The following is a 16,838-nucleotide window of genomic DNA, read 5'->3' as shown; positions in this document are numbered from 1 at the left end:
TACTGGATCTTAGGAAAAATTTCTTTACCAAAGAGTTGTCAGACATTGAAACCCTCTGCCCAGGAAAATGGTTCTGCATCCGTGGAGTTATTTAAAAGATGTGTAGATATGGGACTTAGGGATAGGGTTTAGTGGTGAACCTGTGAGTGTTCGGTTAATGGTTGGGCTGGATGATCATGAAGGTCTTTTCCCACCTCAATGATTCTATGAATGGGGGAAGTTTGGGGGTCAGTTGGGCAGGACAGTTCTTGCTGTCCAAGTGACATACAGCAACAGAGACACTCTGGTGCAGAGCACTCCCCAAGGGCTCTCCCTGCTGAGCCTTGGCAGATGGGCTTCTGCAGTGCCCAGCTCCTCGCCTTGCTCCTCTTGCGGGTGATGTGATGTTGCAGTGCAGTGACATGAAGCCAGTCCCCCCGTGAAATGGGTTAATCACCACTTCCCCAGCAACACCCCCAGCCACCCGCTTAGAGCACAGATCTTGTCCGGGGTGACTGGTCATGCTCTCAGGGCCAGCCCTATGGAATTGTTTTACAGTAAACGCTGTGGGAAGAGGCTGTTAGCGAGACCCGTAAGCCACATCAAAGATCACTACATAAACAAGAAATGAATCACTCTTATGAGTAAGATAAACAAGGCAGCATGGGAACGCTGGTTTGTTGTACGTAGTGGGGTGGGTTTTTTTTTAGTTATTCCTGTCCTGGCACTCTGACTTCCATTCATGTATTTTTTTTTTAGGCTATTGAATATTTAACTGCATGAAAAGGTCTGACATTTCTTTTCAGTGTCCTTTACTGAAGAAGGTTGGGCAAGGGGATTTTTCCTATCTGTATGTTGTATATTAAGCGGAACTATTTCCCAGTTCTGGTCCCTCTGTGATTAGTAATTGAGGAGTGTATTTAGGTAGAAATAATCCTGAACTTGTGCACTTAGAGATTAAGAGGAATTCAGTCCTATTTCTCTCTAAGCTTCTTGTCAAGTACTGAAGAAAAAGCTGTGATACGGATAAGCAGCTTTGGTGCAGGTTTCACTTTTCATCTGAAATAGTTGGCTAGAGTTAGTATCTGCTGATTTCTTGCGTGCCTGTTTTTTCCCCATGCTTTTTGATTCAGTTTCCACATTTCAGCTTGCCATCACAAAACAATGAGCCTTGCCAGCTTGGTCTGATACTTAGGGAAATTGCTTCTGTGATTAGATTCAGCCTGATGAGCCAAACCTTCATGGCAGGGCAGGTGCACAGAGCTAATCCTGAGTATTGTCCTTACAGTACAGTCTGGATGCAAATGCTGTTCCAGTGGCGCTTAGCACGAATTGAAGGTGGGAAGATAATTCTTATTTTCAGTCTCTGGTAGGATGGATGTGTTAGTGTTCTCTTGGTTATGTTGTTAGTGACAGACATTGGGAATTGTTAATGCAATGTCAGATACATAATTTCTTTTGTAGGCAGGAAGACATTGTGTAAGGTTTTCATCCTGTTTCCAGACTGCAAATAATTAAGGTAGTGGTTCTTTTTTCCCTTCTATCACTTCTTATGGCTTGGGTTTTATGGCTGTCATCTTTTCCCCTGTGACAATATGAGTGTCGTATCTCTCTCTTTACAAATATCCTTAATTAACCTCCCAACTTACTGTGAGATACTACATAGCAGAGTACTATTTGTCACCAGGGCCCCTTTACAACCTATTTACTGAATTTAGAAAATACTCTAAAAGCTTACAAGTCCTGAATTTTTGCAGGTACTTTTTTCCATAATAGGAGCTAATTTACATGTGAGTTTAACTTGTTGGTTGCAAACTGATTTCAATTGCTTTGTTATATGATTTATTGGGATCATTGTTTAAATCATGACTTCAAGACACTTGGTATTATAAGTAGGATCAGCCAAGTTACCCAGCATTTAGATTTGTGGTTTTCCTTCCTTTCAGAAACTGTAATGATGTCTGTGATTCAGCAGAGTGATAACCATTGGGACTTAAGAAAATGAGCTGTTGCAAAGGAGTTAACATTTTTCTCAGGTTGTTCTCATCTCTCAGACTGTGGTATAGTCCTGGCTAGTACAAGTTAGTTCTCATGTGTCCTTAACCGTGGATGAGTTTGTCCATCTGCCACATATAAATTTTCAATATGTTCCAACAAATGCCAGTGCTGCCCTGGGTACAGCATACGGCTCTGCAGCTGAAGGAAATTTCTTCATCCCTCCTGTTAAAACTTTGTCTTTAACTTGTAGTCCTCCTGCATGACTTTTATTTTGCAGTGATTTTTCTGCCATAAAACCACTGCATACAGTAGTTCAAAATTACACAAATCTGTGGTTGTGGGACAGAAGAAAACAAACTGAATAGCACACTGTCAGTCTGTTAATTAATCTTGCCTGATCTCCTGGCGTGGAGCGTGATGGTACCCGGGCAGGTGCACATCCTGCTTGCTGTGGTGGGCAGGCTCAGGTGCAAATTGGGACCTCCTGACTTGGTGGTACAACTCTTTCACTGTGACATTTAACACTTAAATGTAGCGTGTGTTGTTACTCAGATCACAAAGTAAAAAAAAAAAAAGGAGGACAAAAAAGAGGACGGATCACAGGGACTGGCTGATCCTGCTGTGTTTCACGGGCTTCTAGGGAAGTTGGTGGCTATTTCTTATTTTCCCTTCTGATCTCAAAGCAATCCAGGATGTTCAAATCTAGTGGATAATACTTCTCATAGAGAAACAAGGTTCTAACTTCCCTGACTCTTACTTAAAAAGGCCTTTTATAACAAAGTTTCCTTTTCATCACTGGCACTGGTGTTAGAGACAGAGTGCACAGGAACATGACAGAGAAGACTTAGTGAACCCTGCTGATGTCCAACACCAGAAATAGTAGGCTTTGTATGTGCAGCCAAAATATTGCTCATGTCAGGAAAGACTTTGTCGTGTACTTTGTGAAGTAAATATGGTCATCTCCATGTCACTACTGTATAGGTAAAAGTATTGAACTGAATTTTTATTTCCTTCCTTTTCTGCATTATTTGGTGCTGAACCATGTACAGTATGTGATGAACTGTGTACAGCTGGATGAGTTGAACTTTGTTATTCCCCTTTGTTAGTTCTTAATGTTTCAAAACATCTCCCATTTAAGAAAAGCTGCAAAATAGCAGAGGAATTTTTTTATGTAGTCCATACATTGAAATATTATTGAAAAGAAAATTGCAGATGAGTGATAGGAAATGGAAATGAAGAGACAGGTTTTGAAGATGCATGATGTGGGGAAGGAGGAATGAATAGGAAAAGAAAACCCTTAAAATATAAAATGCCCTTTTCTTTTAAAAAACACTTTAAAAAAGACACCTCAAAAAAACTCAATTCTTTTTTCTTAATCACAGTCTTGGGATTTGCAAGTGTTGTTTTTTATTTTTAATAATTAATATCTTTTGATATTTGTCTCTAATTGTCAGACATTTGATTGATAGCAGTAGTGTACTGTAGGTCTAATTGAAATGATAATACTATGGAAGTGGCCAACCAATTCATTTACTTCTCCTTGGTTCTACTTAATTCTGCATTATGGGTTTTCTTGCTTGAAACCAGGAACAGGTGACACACAGCACTGTCAGACAATGCTTGGGTTATTTTAAGAGAACAAATGCATCTCTGTATGACAGCTGAAGGCTCTGACACCAAGAAGAAAACCATGGAATAATACACAGGTACCTGTGTATTGTTACGCAACCATTTTTCTTCTATGTGGTTATTTTTATATATATATATATAAGGATATCTTTCCTTCAGTATACATCCTCCACAGAAGACACTATAGTGTAGTAGTTGACATCACTGGTTTAGCTACAAACTGTTCAGAAATGTTGAAAAACTGTTTTCACGTTTTCTGAAGAGTGTAAGGAGCCCAGGACACAATTTCTTCCCTGTGAGCTCTGAAGTTACTGCTGGGCAGGAGGGCTGCTTTGGTTTGGTTCGGCTTTGGAGGAAATATTCACCTGGCTCCCATTCCAGCTGAATAGAATATAGAAGATAATTTTCACAGTTTTGACTGAAAAACAGGTTACCAGAAGATTCAGTTTCTTCTGAAAGCACATGGTTCTGCCAGATGAGAACTGTTTTATTTCCTCTGTAAAATAAAGAAACAATGAGTTAATACAAACTATAGCTTTTGGAAAAGGCAAACAGCTTTGGTCCAAGTCCTGTAACTAAGATAAGGAAATGTTTTTATTCCTTCAATGGCAAAAGGATCATCTGATTCTGCCCTCCTATAAGCTGTTCCCTCTATTTTAATATTTTTTTATTCTTTCCTTTGTGATGATTTATCTCAAGGTGTGAGTAATGTGAGGGCTTATTTTCAAATGACAGGACTTTTAGTAGCTGTGGATAATGAGATGGAAGTTCTGCTTCTGAATGTATGGTGTGTGATATTGGCATGACTGTTTTACAGAAGACACTTCAGGGAAGTGTCTCCTCAGGGCTAGAGGAAAACTATTGAATTTATAAGGTCTCTGTTTTCTGATGTATGGAAAAGGACAACTGACATGGGCTAATTGAATATATATACATAGTCTAAACTACCCCAGTCAATGGTTTGAAGTGTTTTTGTATGGTATACAGGATCTCAGAAGCTATGCTTTGTATCTTATAAAATAAAATCCTTACAAAATGATTTTATAGTAGCATAAATCTGGAATACCATATTTCTACCCAAATGTGTCCAATCTTTTTAATATCTTCAACATTTTGCTCATGCTGAACAAACAGTATGTAGAGAGTGTTGTTGAAACTACCATATACATCATGTACCACTGTGATTTTTATGGTGGAAGATGAGTTCATTGTGTCTTCAGTCTTAAGGCTACTTCACTCTTAAGGCCAGACTTAAATTAGCTTTGTTACTGTGGCTGTTCTTGCTTCATAGATTGTCTTGGGTGATTTGCTTTCTGCAATTTTTTGGCCTGTAAATGTTATTTCATGGGGTGTGGCTGGCTCTGAATTTTGTTGCAAGTGAATCATGCTTTCTTTTTTAATGTACAGACACTGAGGTGTTTGCAGCGGTAGAGTAACGAAGAAAAAGTTTGTACTCAGTCCATTTTAGGCTTGTGTGGGAGCATTTTTGCACTAATGCTTATCCATTTAATAATTGACTAACCTCCTGTCTCACTTTAAACTTTCTTTCTTCTTCTTGATAGGTCTCTGAACAACAACTTTTTTACGTGAATTAACAAAAGTGGAGAAGAGATGGCCAGCTCAGCCCGAGAACATCTGCTTTTTGTGCGACGTCGCAACCCACAGCTCCGGTACACTCTGAGCCCAGAGAATCTGCAGAGCTTGGCCTCTCAGGGCACCATGGCTGAGAACATGAACTTGCAGCGTGCCAACAGTGACACTGATTTAGTGACCTCGGATAGCAGGTCTAGTTTGACAGCCAGTATGTACGAATACACCCTGGGACAATCTCAGAACCTCATCATTTTCTGGGATATTAAGGAAGAAGTAGACCCAACTGACTGGATAGGACTTTATCACATAGGTAAGTCAGAACTGTGTTGTAATATTTTGGTGTGTTTCTTGCTCTTTTGCCTCTTCATATTTTCTGTTCTGATACGTGTTGTGGCATATTACATAATTACTCTAAAGATCAAGTTGAGGTAAGACTGCAGAGAATTACCTTGGATTCCTCTTTGCTTTTCTTGTGCAGTGAACTATGCAAAAACATGATTTTAATTAATGTAGATCTGGTTCTACAGTGACCTGCTAGAGGATGAAATGCATTATTCTTAAACAATAAATGTGCATACCATTTCCTGTTTTCACCTTTGCTGGTGACTGGCTTACAGACTGGAAAATTCAGAGTAAATTCTGAAAGAGTGAGAATTTTTGTTTATGAGGAATTCTTGTAGAAGGAAATCCTCTACAGAGATTCTTTTATGTGCTTTTTGTTGTGCTGTTCAGGATATTTCATAGGAGGGAGCTGGAAAGAGCTCTAGGCTGGCATGCAAGGGCCTGTGAGCTGTGTATGCATTAGCAAATAATGTGTCTCAAAAGGAGTGGATCATTAGGTCAAAGCAGTTGGAGCTGAGAGCCTGGCATCAGTTACATATTTGGATTGTGATTTTCCACGGTGTTATATTTAATCAGGTCCCTAGATGCAAACATCTCTGCTGTGTGTGTGTTTTGGACCTGTCCAAAGGACAGTCTTTGTCCCCACTAGGAGCTGGAGCACAGGTAGCACCTGGGTAACTGAAGTGGCACGTGGGGTTTAGTTGCCTTCTAAAGGAATCAGTTCACATGCACTAAAATTACTCTCTGCTCAGGAAGTGGGACTGATGTGTTGATTTGTTTCAAAATTGTGCTGCTTCTCTGAACCTCATTACTCGTGTAGAAAGGAGCTGTCAATTCAAGCTGTGCGAATCAGGTATAGCAGAAACTGATGGAAACAGTTCTGACCACTGGAATTTTGGCTGTGTTGGGACTAAGTGTAGTGCAATGAAATTAGCCTCAGTAGGATTTTGGAGAGATACTTGCTGTGCTACCTTTTTCCAAGATGTTCCCTCTCTGCACCCCTTAATGTTACATGCTGTGGAGATGCTGTTTCTAGTTCTTTTTTTTTTTTTTGGTTGGATATTACTTTACAGCATTACTGCAGCTCCACAAATTATATTGACTTGTGTTGGTTCAGTGCTTACCTGGTTATAAAAGCTGTATTGCGGTTGCTCCATGAACTGCAGTCTCTCCTGGAATGAACTGTGGATATACACTAACATTTAAATCACCTAAATGAAGTGTCTCCATAATAAACAGAAACAGATCTTCCCAACAGCATTAGCAACTGAAGTGTGATCTGTCCTGCAAAATGCACAGACTGCTAAATGGAGCTTAAGCATTCTAATTTAAATACCTTGAGAGCTTCATCTGCATAAAGGTTTGACCCCTTCCTGTTGTTTTTGGATGGCTCAGAGACTTCAGGATTGGTATTCAATATGCTAAAGTGCCACAGCTCTGTAAAATTCTGGTTGGGTCTGGTTGTAGGCTACAAGTGATTTTTATCTTACTTTCGGGATTAAAAATATTTCCAATTTCAGTCTATTGAGTCTTTAACATACAAAATGTTGTTACCACAGAGTAAGAATCCTATAAGGAACAGCCAAATTTATGCCTTTTTGGGCCTAACCCCCCCCTCATGCTACTGTGTAATACCAGTGTGTGTGAATGTTTTCTTGTTAAATTTGCCTCTACTGCCACTTGAAATCCATGAGCAGTGGTGAGAGTTTTGTTACTGATTTAAAATAGATCTGAGCAGTCTTTCTTTTAAGATATGTTGTTTCATCATTCTAAATCATGGAATTGTACATTTTTTTAACAACAGAGACATAAGGGCATATTCAGCTGCATAGGCATGCCTGTATCTTTGATTTAATTTTTTTTATAAACACTTTCAAGTATTTTAAAAACAAAAGAATATTAAAAAAAATAATCGTAAGGGTGTGATCTAAAAACCTTTTAATTTCCATAACTTTTACAGACACAATTAAGCTAAGTTAAATTGCACAGGTATAATCCAGGATTTTCAGTCCTTTGTAATAATTGCTGTGAAGTACCCCCAGTTTCCACTTACTCCTTTGGAAGTTGAAGACACTTCATATTTTCTCAGGAGAGGGATGTTAGTTGGTGAAAATTTTTAAGAATAAAAGCTCTCTAACACGTTATTAACATTTAATGTAGTTGCTTGAGGTTATCCATCCTGGTCTCTGTTTGAAAAGAGAATCATTTAACTTACAAAGTCTCTCCCCTGGCGCAACCTCCCGAAGGCAGTGGAATTTGTGTGTGGTCACTAACACAAGACAGCACTGGGGATGTGCCAGCTTGTGGCTGTACCTCCAATATTCCCCCATGTCTTCTAGTAAAGCACCATTTTTTCAAGGAGCTAGGATCAGAAAAAGGAAAATATTTTGCTCTTATTAAAAAAAACCCAAAACCACATTCATTGCATGACCAAAAGCATAGTCCTGTGGCTTTTTTTTTTTAATGTTGGTTGTATAATTAGTTGTCATGAAAGCTGAATCAATGTTTTGAGGGGGGAAAAATGTGGTTGTTAATTCTGTGAAGAGAAAATAAGCATCCTAAAATGAGCATCATTCAGACTTCAGGCATTTGTACAAAGAGATCTGGCAAATGTCTGAAGCAATCCAGGTACATTTTCACCTCAAATTACGTAGGATTACATCCATTACAAAAGTGATTGAAAATGGCACTCTGGAAACTTGCCTCTTCATTCATTGATTTATTCAATTAGCATGTTCTCATTAGTTTTCCATAATGAGAAGATGATTCTGTGCTTATGAGAGTGATTTCATTGCCACTATCTGGTGGCTCACTAGGAATCCCACCAAAACTCCTTAATCCCTTTCTTTGTAAGAGACTGATCAGAAATCACTGTACACATTCACCCAGGCAGTGGATGTTGCAGTTGGTCACAAGACTGTGATTGATTTGCAGGTGATTGATTTGCTTACTCTAGGGAATAGTAGATGGAGCTTTTTCTAGTACAGTACAACTTCAGTGAAATGTTTGGCCTCCTAAATGGTTATGAAAATAGATGTTACCTTTTTAAAATGAGAAAAGCCTCAGGGGAGAAACACAGGATCATTCTGAAGGACTGATTCTTTATTTTTTAAGTGCATGTGGATTTTTTTCTGGACTTCTGGCTATTTTTTTAAAAAAAGGGAAGGAAGTCATAAACGAACAAATACTTTGTAGAAAAGGCTGTGTATTTTATGAGACATTAAATCACAGGATACTGCTCTGCAGTAACTTTCAGTCTTTCATTTTAAATGGAAAAAGTTGAACCTAACGGAAAAATTCTACAAAGCTCTACGTAACTAAATCCATGCTCAGTTTTTCTGGAATTTTTTATTTTAAGGGATGTTTTTAGATAGATGTGTGAGTTTGCTCACTTGTATCTTCCTCTGTTTCATCATTGTGTATGGTTAAAACATGGTCTGTTTTCTTGCTGAGGGATTGCTTTGTACAGACATTCTTTTTCCTTTCCAGTGTATTCCTAAGGATTATCAGAAGAAAAGTGTATGTGAGGGACACAGTGTATTCTATGAAGGCAAACATCCTTTTTCCTGGATATTTCTGGGTTTGTACTGGCTGAACTCTTGAAAGTGTCAGTAGCACTTCTTGAACAGTGCCATCCATCAAGTTTTGTTAAAGCAGCTTTCCACCTCCAGAGGCGAGATGTGTGGAGAATGTAGATAACACATCTATAAAAGCACAGAGAGGTGTCCCACTGAGACTACATGCAGGGCAGAGATGTTATTTTCTCTCTTTAGGTAAATCAGGCACTGTTGCATGAAATGTGAAATTGTCAAATCTGAAATACATTTTGAATTGAGCTTTAAACTTTGCCTAGAATGGACTTTTCAGGACTTTTCACTTCTTCTTTGAGACCAGTTACGAGCACTGTCACTTGGAAGTGACATCAAGGTGGGATGAAGTGTGAAGAGTGGGCTTTTTAGTAGAGGTGTTGCACCTCTGCTTACTTTGAGAAATAAAGGTAAATTTTCAGTCTTTCTGTCTTGATGAAAAGGAAGGAAGAGATCCATTTTCCTTTTTTTTTTTTTTAAACTAGGATTTAGAGTGAAAATCTTCATCTTTTGAAGTTGTAGAAGACTACAGAATTTAACAAGCATCCTGTTAGAACCATGAGGTTTTCTTGTTCAGTACCGACTCAGCTTTTGTTTTGTACATGCCTGTTTTAAAAATTGTTACAAGTGGTATTTAATATATTGGAGGTTGGGGTTTTTTTCCCTGTCTATTTAAGAGGAATCTACATTTTGCTATGGCAAGAGTGGGAGTCTTATAGTGAGTGAGGCTGTGCAAAATATTGGACCTAGTTGGAATCAAAGAAGAGAAATGGATGTTCAGTTTGAAGGGTTTATGAGATCTCCCAGTTTTCTTGCTACTGTGTTTTATAGCAACAGGGTTCCAAGACTTCCTTGGAAAGTGAGAACTGCTCAAGAAGACGAGCAGGTGGACTCTGCAGTGCTTGTGGGATGCTGAGGGAAGTTGAATCTTGATGAGTTTTATGGGTTGTCATGAAGTTTTATATTTAAAGAAAACCGGAAGTACAAAATAAAGAACATAAAGTCAGGAGAGAGAAGCAAACCCTAATTCTGTTTTAAATAGATTATCTCCCATGGCCAAATTACCTAGATTGGTCTATTTTTGTCCTAATTTACAGAGTCCTATTTATGAGATGCATGCCCTCATTCTAGACATCCTCAGCACATTTAAAATGCTGGCTATCAAAGGTCATTATATTTGTTTCCATCAGCTGCTTTACACAGGCCATTTGGCTTCTTGTTATACCTACATCATGGATCCAAAACAGCATTAAAAAAATAAAACAAACCCCAAAAGAAACAAAAAAACCCACCCTGATGTGAAGTTATATAGGGCAATTTAGATAGGATCTAGATTTATACTAAGCCTCCTAGGATAATGGAGTTTGGCGTCTCTTCTTTTGAGGTCAGACAAGATTAAAAAGAGAAAAGCTTTTGCACAAACTACCTTTAATACACTTAAAATAGTGGCTCACATTAGACAGAGAGATTATAAAATGTTAAGATACTTTATTCCCAGGAGGTTTGTCTGGTTTCCATTATAGAAAATATACAAAGTAATATCTTTATTATCTTCCAGAAAAGTCTGATTGTTCCCTTGATTCTCCCCCCCGCTTCCTGTTCTGTTCTTTCTTTTCCTTTTCTGTACTTTAAAATCTGAGCAGTACTGTTAATGTCTGTTGACTAGTTGCTAGGCATAACATTATTAATTTGTGATCACTCCTCATTCTGGCTGCTGCCGAAATCTGCAAACCATGGGCTTGAGTTTTTGTGTTGAAGAGTCAGTCTTTACCCAGCTGACTCCATGGCAATGTCTGGCTTCAGCTTACAGGAGGCTGGTGTTGAGCTGTTTGTCATCAACCACAGTGTGTGGAAAAAGCCACCTTGAAATATTTCATTTGCTGGTGACTCATTAGTATTTAAGGAAAGGCCACCTCTAGAGTAGGATAATGAAAAGTGAAGGCAGTCTAATACAGGAATTGTATCCTAAAATCATACATGGTGAGGCTTCAGTGGTTTAAAAAACCAATCTGTAACAAATGAAGGGTCTTCAGAAGCTTTCCCTGCAGGTACTGTGTTCCAGTCTTATTCTTTCAGTTCTTCCTAGGTCCTGACCACATGCAAAACTACCTTTTCACCAACACAGAATTAGAAGACACGAGTAGAAAGTGTCTCCTCTATGTATTTTCATTGCTTGCAGCAGATACTGTAAAAGATACACTCACTCCATTAAAATACATACATTTTATTAGTTTTAAGAAGAAATTTTTTTCCCTGCTAAAAAAAACTCCAAAACTAAAAACTAGACTCTCATAGGATGATACCTATGTCTGGAAGAGGTTTAAACTGTGACAGAGAAAGTCTTACCAGAACATCCAAACTTTTCAGTTAATTGTGTTTTTTAAGTTTGTGAGATACCCCTGACCTGAAAACTAGACAAACATAGCTGCAGGGAGGACTTTTTCAGCTGTGTTGTCAGTATCTTTTCACTGCAAGAGGTTTTGGCATGACAGCGTTTGTAATCCTTTGGATAGAAAGTGGTGTTCTCCCCACCCTGCCTTTTTGAAGTGACTGTTCTAGCAGGTGGGAAGGTGGCAAACACTAGGTGATGGAAAACAATGTAGACTTCTGAATTCATAATATTCGCTTTTTACCATAAAACTGCCTTGTGTTAAGCTTACATTTGAATTTGTTTGAAAGAGGTTGGTTTTAATTTTGTTTTTAAAAGATATTTTCTGTGTTGTTTTCCATCATCAAATCAACATGCCCCATAGTATTTTCAAAATCATTTGGGAAAAACAGTTATTCCAGATCACTGACAACTGGATTGAAAAAGGAGTTGCATTAATTCATCTATTGATTTTTTTTTTTTAATGTGAGAAATAGATTATGGCTTAGTTCTGCATTATACATAGTGTTAGAATTCCTCCTGTAAATTTTTTATGAAGTTCTTGGCTCCTGAATCTGCATGGATTTATCAATGAGTGTAGGAATCTGAATTAACGGAGAAGTGTTATAAGTTGAGTGTTAAATAGGGTATGTTAAGGATATGACTGGTGTAGTTCAAACCAGTGGCACATGAAAAGATGAGACACAAGCACATTAGGACTCTGAAACTAACACTTTATTGGTGTGTATGTTTAAAACAATCCTTTAATATATGCTATATTGGATACACAGGTTCCTAAATTATAACTGAAGGAGGTTACTGAAGGTGCCAGTATTGCTCTTGATAGGCCTCCTTTCCTACCAAAGCTCATCAAGGTGTATCTTGCAATTTATGCTCTTTGAGGAACAGAAAAGATCCAGAGAATGGCCAGACCTGACAATCTGAGAACTCCTCTGGTGTGGAAGAATTTTCAGCTGAGCCTGAATGGTACCCAGCCCTTGTACAATTTGCCAGTTTGGCATAAGAGAGGTACTGATCTGGGGTGAAGATGCTACAAGAGTGCAGTTAAACTGACTGTGCTTAGCTGACACTGCTCTTTGGGAACAGCAAAGCTTACAGACTCTGCATTGGCAGTGTTTCTTGTCTCTGTGCCCAGCAGCATCCAGGACTCCATTGCTCTCACTCTGGTGGGCAGCCAGTTTTCAGGCAAGCAAATTCTGTGCTTCTGAGCTTTGTTTCAAGGTCTGGTCAAACTCTCTTCATGAGATCAGCCTCCTTTGTCTAACAGTCATTCAGAGTTAATGTCAAACTGTTTAGTCTTCTGCTGTGTTTCAAGTCACTGACCACTCATTCCGTTGCTAATGTGTCAGTAGTCCTTGAAAGTTCATAAAAATTAGTAGGTTCATTGCCCTTGTCATTGCTGCCCTAACCTTGGGAATAAATTAATCCCTTATCTCCCAGTGTGCAGTAATGCAAAAAATGAACCTACAATTTCCATAAATATAACATAGTCATTTTGCATGTACTGTAGTAAGGCAAAGAGGAAAAGATAGATTTGTATTCAGATATGGTATGAACTCTCATGCTCCATTAAATGCTGCCTTCCTTGAGAATTTAAGCTTTATCTGATGGTAAAAAATCTAGTTCATGTGAGTGGAATCATACTTGAGGATAATTTTCAACAGATGAAAACTGAAAGCTTGGATCTAATAGGTGTCATCTGTGAAGAGGACTAATAACTGAATACATTCCATGCCTTGCAAGATCAGGAACTTAATCAATGTTTTATCTTTGCCATCAAATGTGGAAGCAGTTTCTTGCATATGAAGCCAGTTATGCCTAAATGGATTTGACTTCATAAAATGAAATATGCATAGAAAAACATTATAGTGCAATAACAGGCACATTCTCTTGTCACTGAGATAAATTTCCAGTAATGACCTCATAAAAAACTGAAAAAAAATGTATTTCTGTGTTCACTGTAGTTTAATTCTTATATAGAGTTTCATGCATGACATAGTTCAGCAGATGGTAGCCTGCAGGGTGGGGGAAAATTCCATTTTACAAATTTTTCAACATCTCTGAATTTTAGTAGAGACAGGCAGGCAGTTGCTTTCCAGATACTGTGAATAAGGGTGGAACAAGCTACCAAAGTCAACAATGAATAAGATTTTTTTAAGAGTTATTGATGGGGTAGTATTTCATTCAGAGGCAACAACACTTTAATGTGTTCTTTAACTTGTAAATTATTTGAGCAGTGGGGTGAAAAGTCCAGTGCATTGTCCAATTTCCTTTAAAAAACCCCCAAACTCACCCATGCTGCGTGTTCAACATGTAAAATCCCAGACATCCCACCTGACACCGGTGCCGTTGCCCCAAGTGATGCTTTGGCTTTTGTTGTCCATTCCGCTGGGTGTTCTGAGTCACTGGCACATAAGATTTTGGTTTTGGAAAGCAGTCCTAATTACAGGACATTAAATTGAGTCCTCTCCTGCTCAAGCAGTTAAATGAAAATGACTGTATTTTAGATTCATGTGAATTACTGTCATCTGTGCTGCTATTTGCTGCAGCACTAACATGGCAGAGCATTTACTCTCCCAACAATACCAACAGCTCTGTGCCAGTTTAGCATCTCAAAGGTGCTGAGGGACAGCAGCGGGGGGTACCTGCAGCAGTGTGTAAGCAGGAGTGACAGGGAGGCTCTTTGTCCATAATTTGCCACTGGACCTGCTCAAATGCAATGTGCACAAGTGATCCCAGCAGAGAGGGTGGGATGGAATAGGATTTGTAGGCTGCTGTAATAGGAGTGCAAGTCTGATTGCACCTTTTGCAGTTACTTATTTATGGCCTGTGTTTACTTGTATTGCTGGGAGTAGCTGAGTTGGTGAGCCTTTGTTTCTAGTTCCATTCAATTCCAGGGTCTGTTCTTTGCCTGCATAGTCCCAGGGAATTAATGCTCTTTAAAAATATTCTGCTAGGAATGTAAAAGAAATAATAATGGAAATGTTATCTCTGGGTGCTTTCAAGACATTCACACAAATTAATAAAACCTCTTTGCCTTCAGTAGTCTACATAGTTTTTTATCCTTTTTTTACTGTTGCCTCTTAACACCATGAGAGAGAGAGAAAGCTTTTTACTTCTGAGATTTCATGCTAAGAAGTTAAATAATCAAAATAGTTATCTCCTTTTTTTGACTTCTAGTGATGATTTTAATATAATTGCCTTTGATTTTTTGGCACTGGTAAAATGATACTGCTTCTAAAGAACTGCAACATGACCTTTGTGTTTCTTTTAGCTTTGGTCTTGTCCAGTTTAATCTTCAGAGCTATTTAGTACCCATCATAAGCAGTGTTTGTTTCTCTTATCTTCATGACATCAGCTTTAAGATTTGAGATTAGAAATAACTATATTGGTATCCTTTTTGTTTCAGAGGTAAATCTTAACCCTGAAGAAGTCATCCATCTCATTACAAAACTAATAAAGCATAAAAATTGTCTTGTTTAGCTAGAGCATGAGCTCTACCAGTTACTTTGAGGTGGCTTATCTGATACCCAAGAATATTTACTTGTGTCTTGATACATTGATATGTTGCTGGAAACCCCTGAAGGTAATGTGTGTGTGGTGAGTTAGGTCAGTGGTGCGTTATGCATCTCATTGAGGAGGCTTTGTCTTGGGTGTATAGAGACCATGGACTCTGTGCCTCTAGGGGTAGGTACCAGGGATCTGAAAGTTCTCACGAGGCATACTGGCAGCAGTGTTTTTGTTTTAAATATAGGGGAGATTCACTGAACTATTTCAGGGGAGGTTTTTTTTATTTTACAGGGAGAAAAAACAGCTTAGAAAAAACACTTCCTGATTAGCCATAGTATGTTGCTTTTAAAGTGGGTGTAAGGAGAGTTACGATGATGGGAAACAAACATTGTATTTCACAGAAAATATTTCAGGTTCTTTTAGAACTCCTTCCTGCTCATTCCTTTAGAAATCTAAGACTGACTTATCTTATTGTGTGCGTATACTGGATGAATTTCTTCCAGGATGTGTTGGCTCATTTCCTTGAGTACTTCTAAATTTTCTGAATTTTTTTTCAGTCACAACAGATAGCTGAAAAAGCTTTAAGGAAATGAGTCAATCTCCTGAAATAAATTGCTTACTGAATAGAGGATACTGTGTTTGAAGCCACAGACGCCCTTGATAGTTCTGTGGATGCTAATTAATAAATAGTCTCTGAAATTCTATTATATATACTCCATTTTCCAAAAGGATTTGGGAGACAAATATCCCAAAAGAGCATCTGAGCTTTGCTGTTATGAATGTGGACCGTGCTTTTAGACTCACAGAGGTATAAGCATGAGAGGTGCAGATTGAGAAGTGACAGGCAGACTGTAATGCAAAATTAAGGACCTTGCTGAACTTGAATGTAAATAGAGAGAAGTAATATACAGATGCTGAGCTGACTACTACCAAGCTTTTATAAAATGGCATTGAGAAATCTGAAGGCTGCATGGGCAAGGCGCTTTGCTTCTTATTTAATTACTGGCAACAATTTGCATTCTGATTTCAGGAGCCCTTGCTGCTGGCGCCCAAAGCAGGTGTGTTTGTTCTGTAAGGAAAGGTCCACGACCTGGAGAAGAGTCCCAGCAGGGAGTTTCCTTGCACAGGGCAGTGCTGAGTCACTGCGCTGGCAACTGACTGCAGTCCTACATAGTTAGTTTAAAAATAAGTAAGAGGACACCATTTTAGTAACATATGTGTCTTATACATTAGGTAGGCAAGGCTTCGGGATTTTCTTTGCTTCCCAAGGATTACTCAGCAACTCATGGACAGAAATGAGAAAGCCAGCACCAAACACCATGATTTGGGATTTTCTCACAGATGAGCCAAACTAAAAGTAAAACCAGATGATCCTTAATGTTTAAAAAGTTTGACATCTGGATCTGGAGCTGAACTTTGAGGCAGCAAGTAATGAGCCAGCTTGCCCCGCTTTGATGTATTACACAGAAAGTCCCTGATGCAAGCAATAAATACCACATCTCCAAACAGATGATGTGCACTGTCAGCTTTTTAGGTGCTCCAGAGAAATCTGAATGCATGCACACCACAGTGGAGAGAAGAAAGTGCCGAGCATCTGCAAGGAGTTGACCCTGTTGGTGTGTAAAGTGTTGCAAAACAGTGAGAGTTGGATAAATGCAGGTACAATAAAATCCAGCTGTGGTGGAGGGAGTCAGAGGATGGTACAGGGCTCTGCCTCTGGTTTTGTGGTTGTCAGCAGTGTCTGCCCATGATTTGCAGTTGTAAACAATTAACTTGCTAGATTTCTCTTGTTGGAGCATAAGTGTTGGTCA

At 38.7% G+C, this 16,838-nt stretch overlaps 1 protein-coding gene across 1 annotated transcript in view; it reads left to right on the top strand.

Annotated features, from left to right (window-relative positions):
* HECW2 (HECT, C2 and WW domain containing E3 ubiquitin protein ligase 2) overlaps window positions 1-16,838 on the top strand; it is a 153,669-nt gene that overhangs the window by 45,224 nt on the left and 91,607 nt on the right. The window contains exon 2 of the mRNA XM_032692883.1: window positions 5,169-5,509. Coding sequence (XP_032548774.1) covers window positions 5,218-5,509 — 292 coding nt within the window. The 5' untranslated portion in view covers window positions 5,169-5,217. The remainder of the gene's footprint in view (window positions 1-5,168; window positions 5,510-16,838) is intronic.

This window comes from Chiroxiphia lanceolata, chromosome 7 (genome assembly GCF_009829145.1).
Source record: "Chiroxiphia lanceolata isolate bChiLan1 chromosome 7, bChiLan1.pri, whole genome shotgun sequence".
Taxonomy (NCBI): Eukaryota; Metazoa; Chordata; class Aves; order Passeriformes; family Pipridae; genus Chiroxiphia; species Chiroxiphia lanceolata.
The sequence above is the reverse complement of the archived record's forward strand: the minus strand, read 5'-3'. Positions and strand labels throughout refer to the sequence as shown.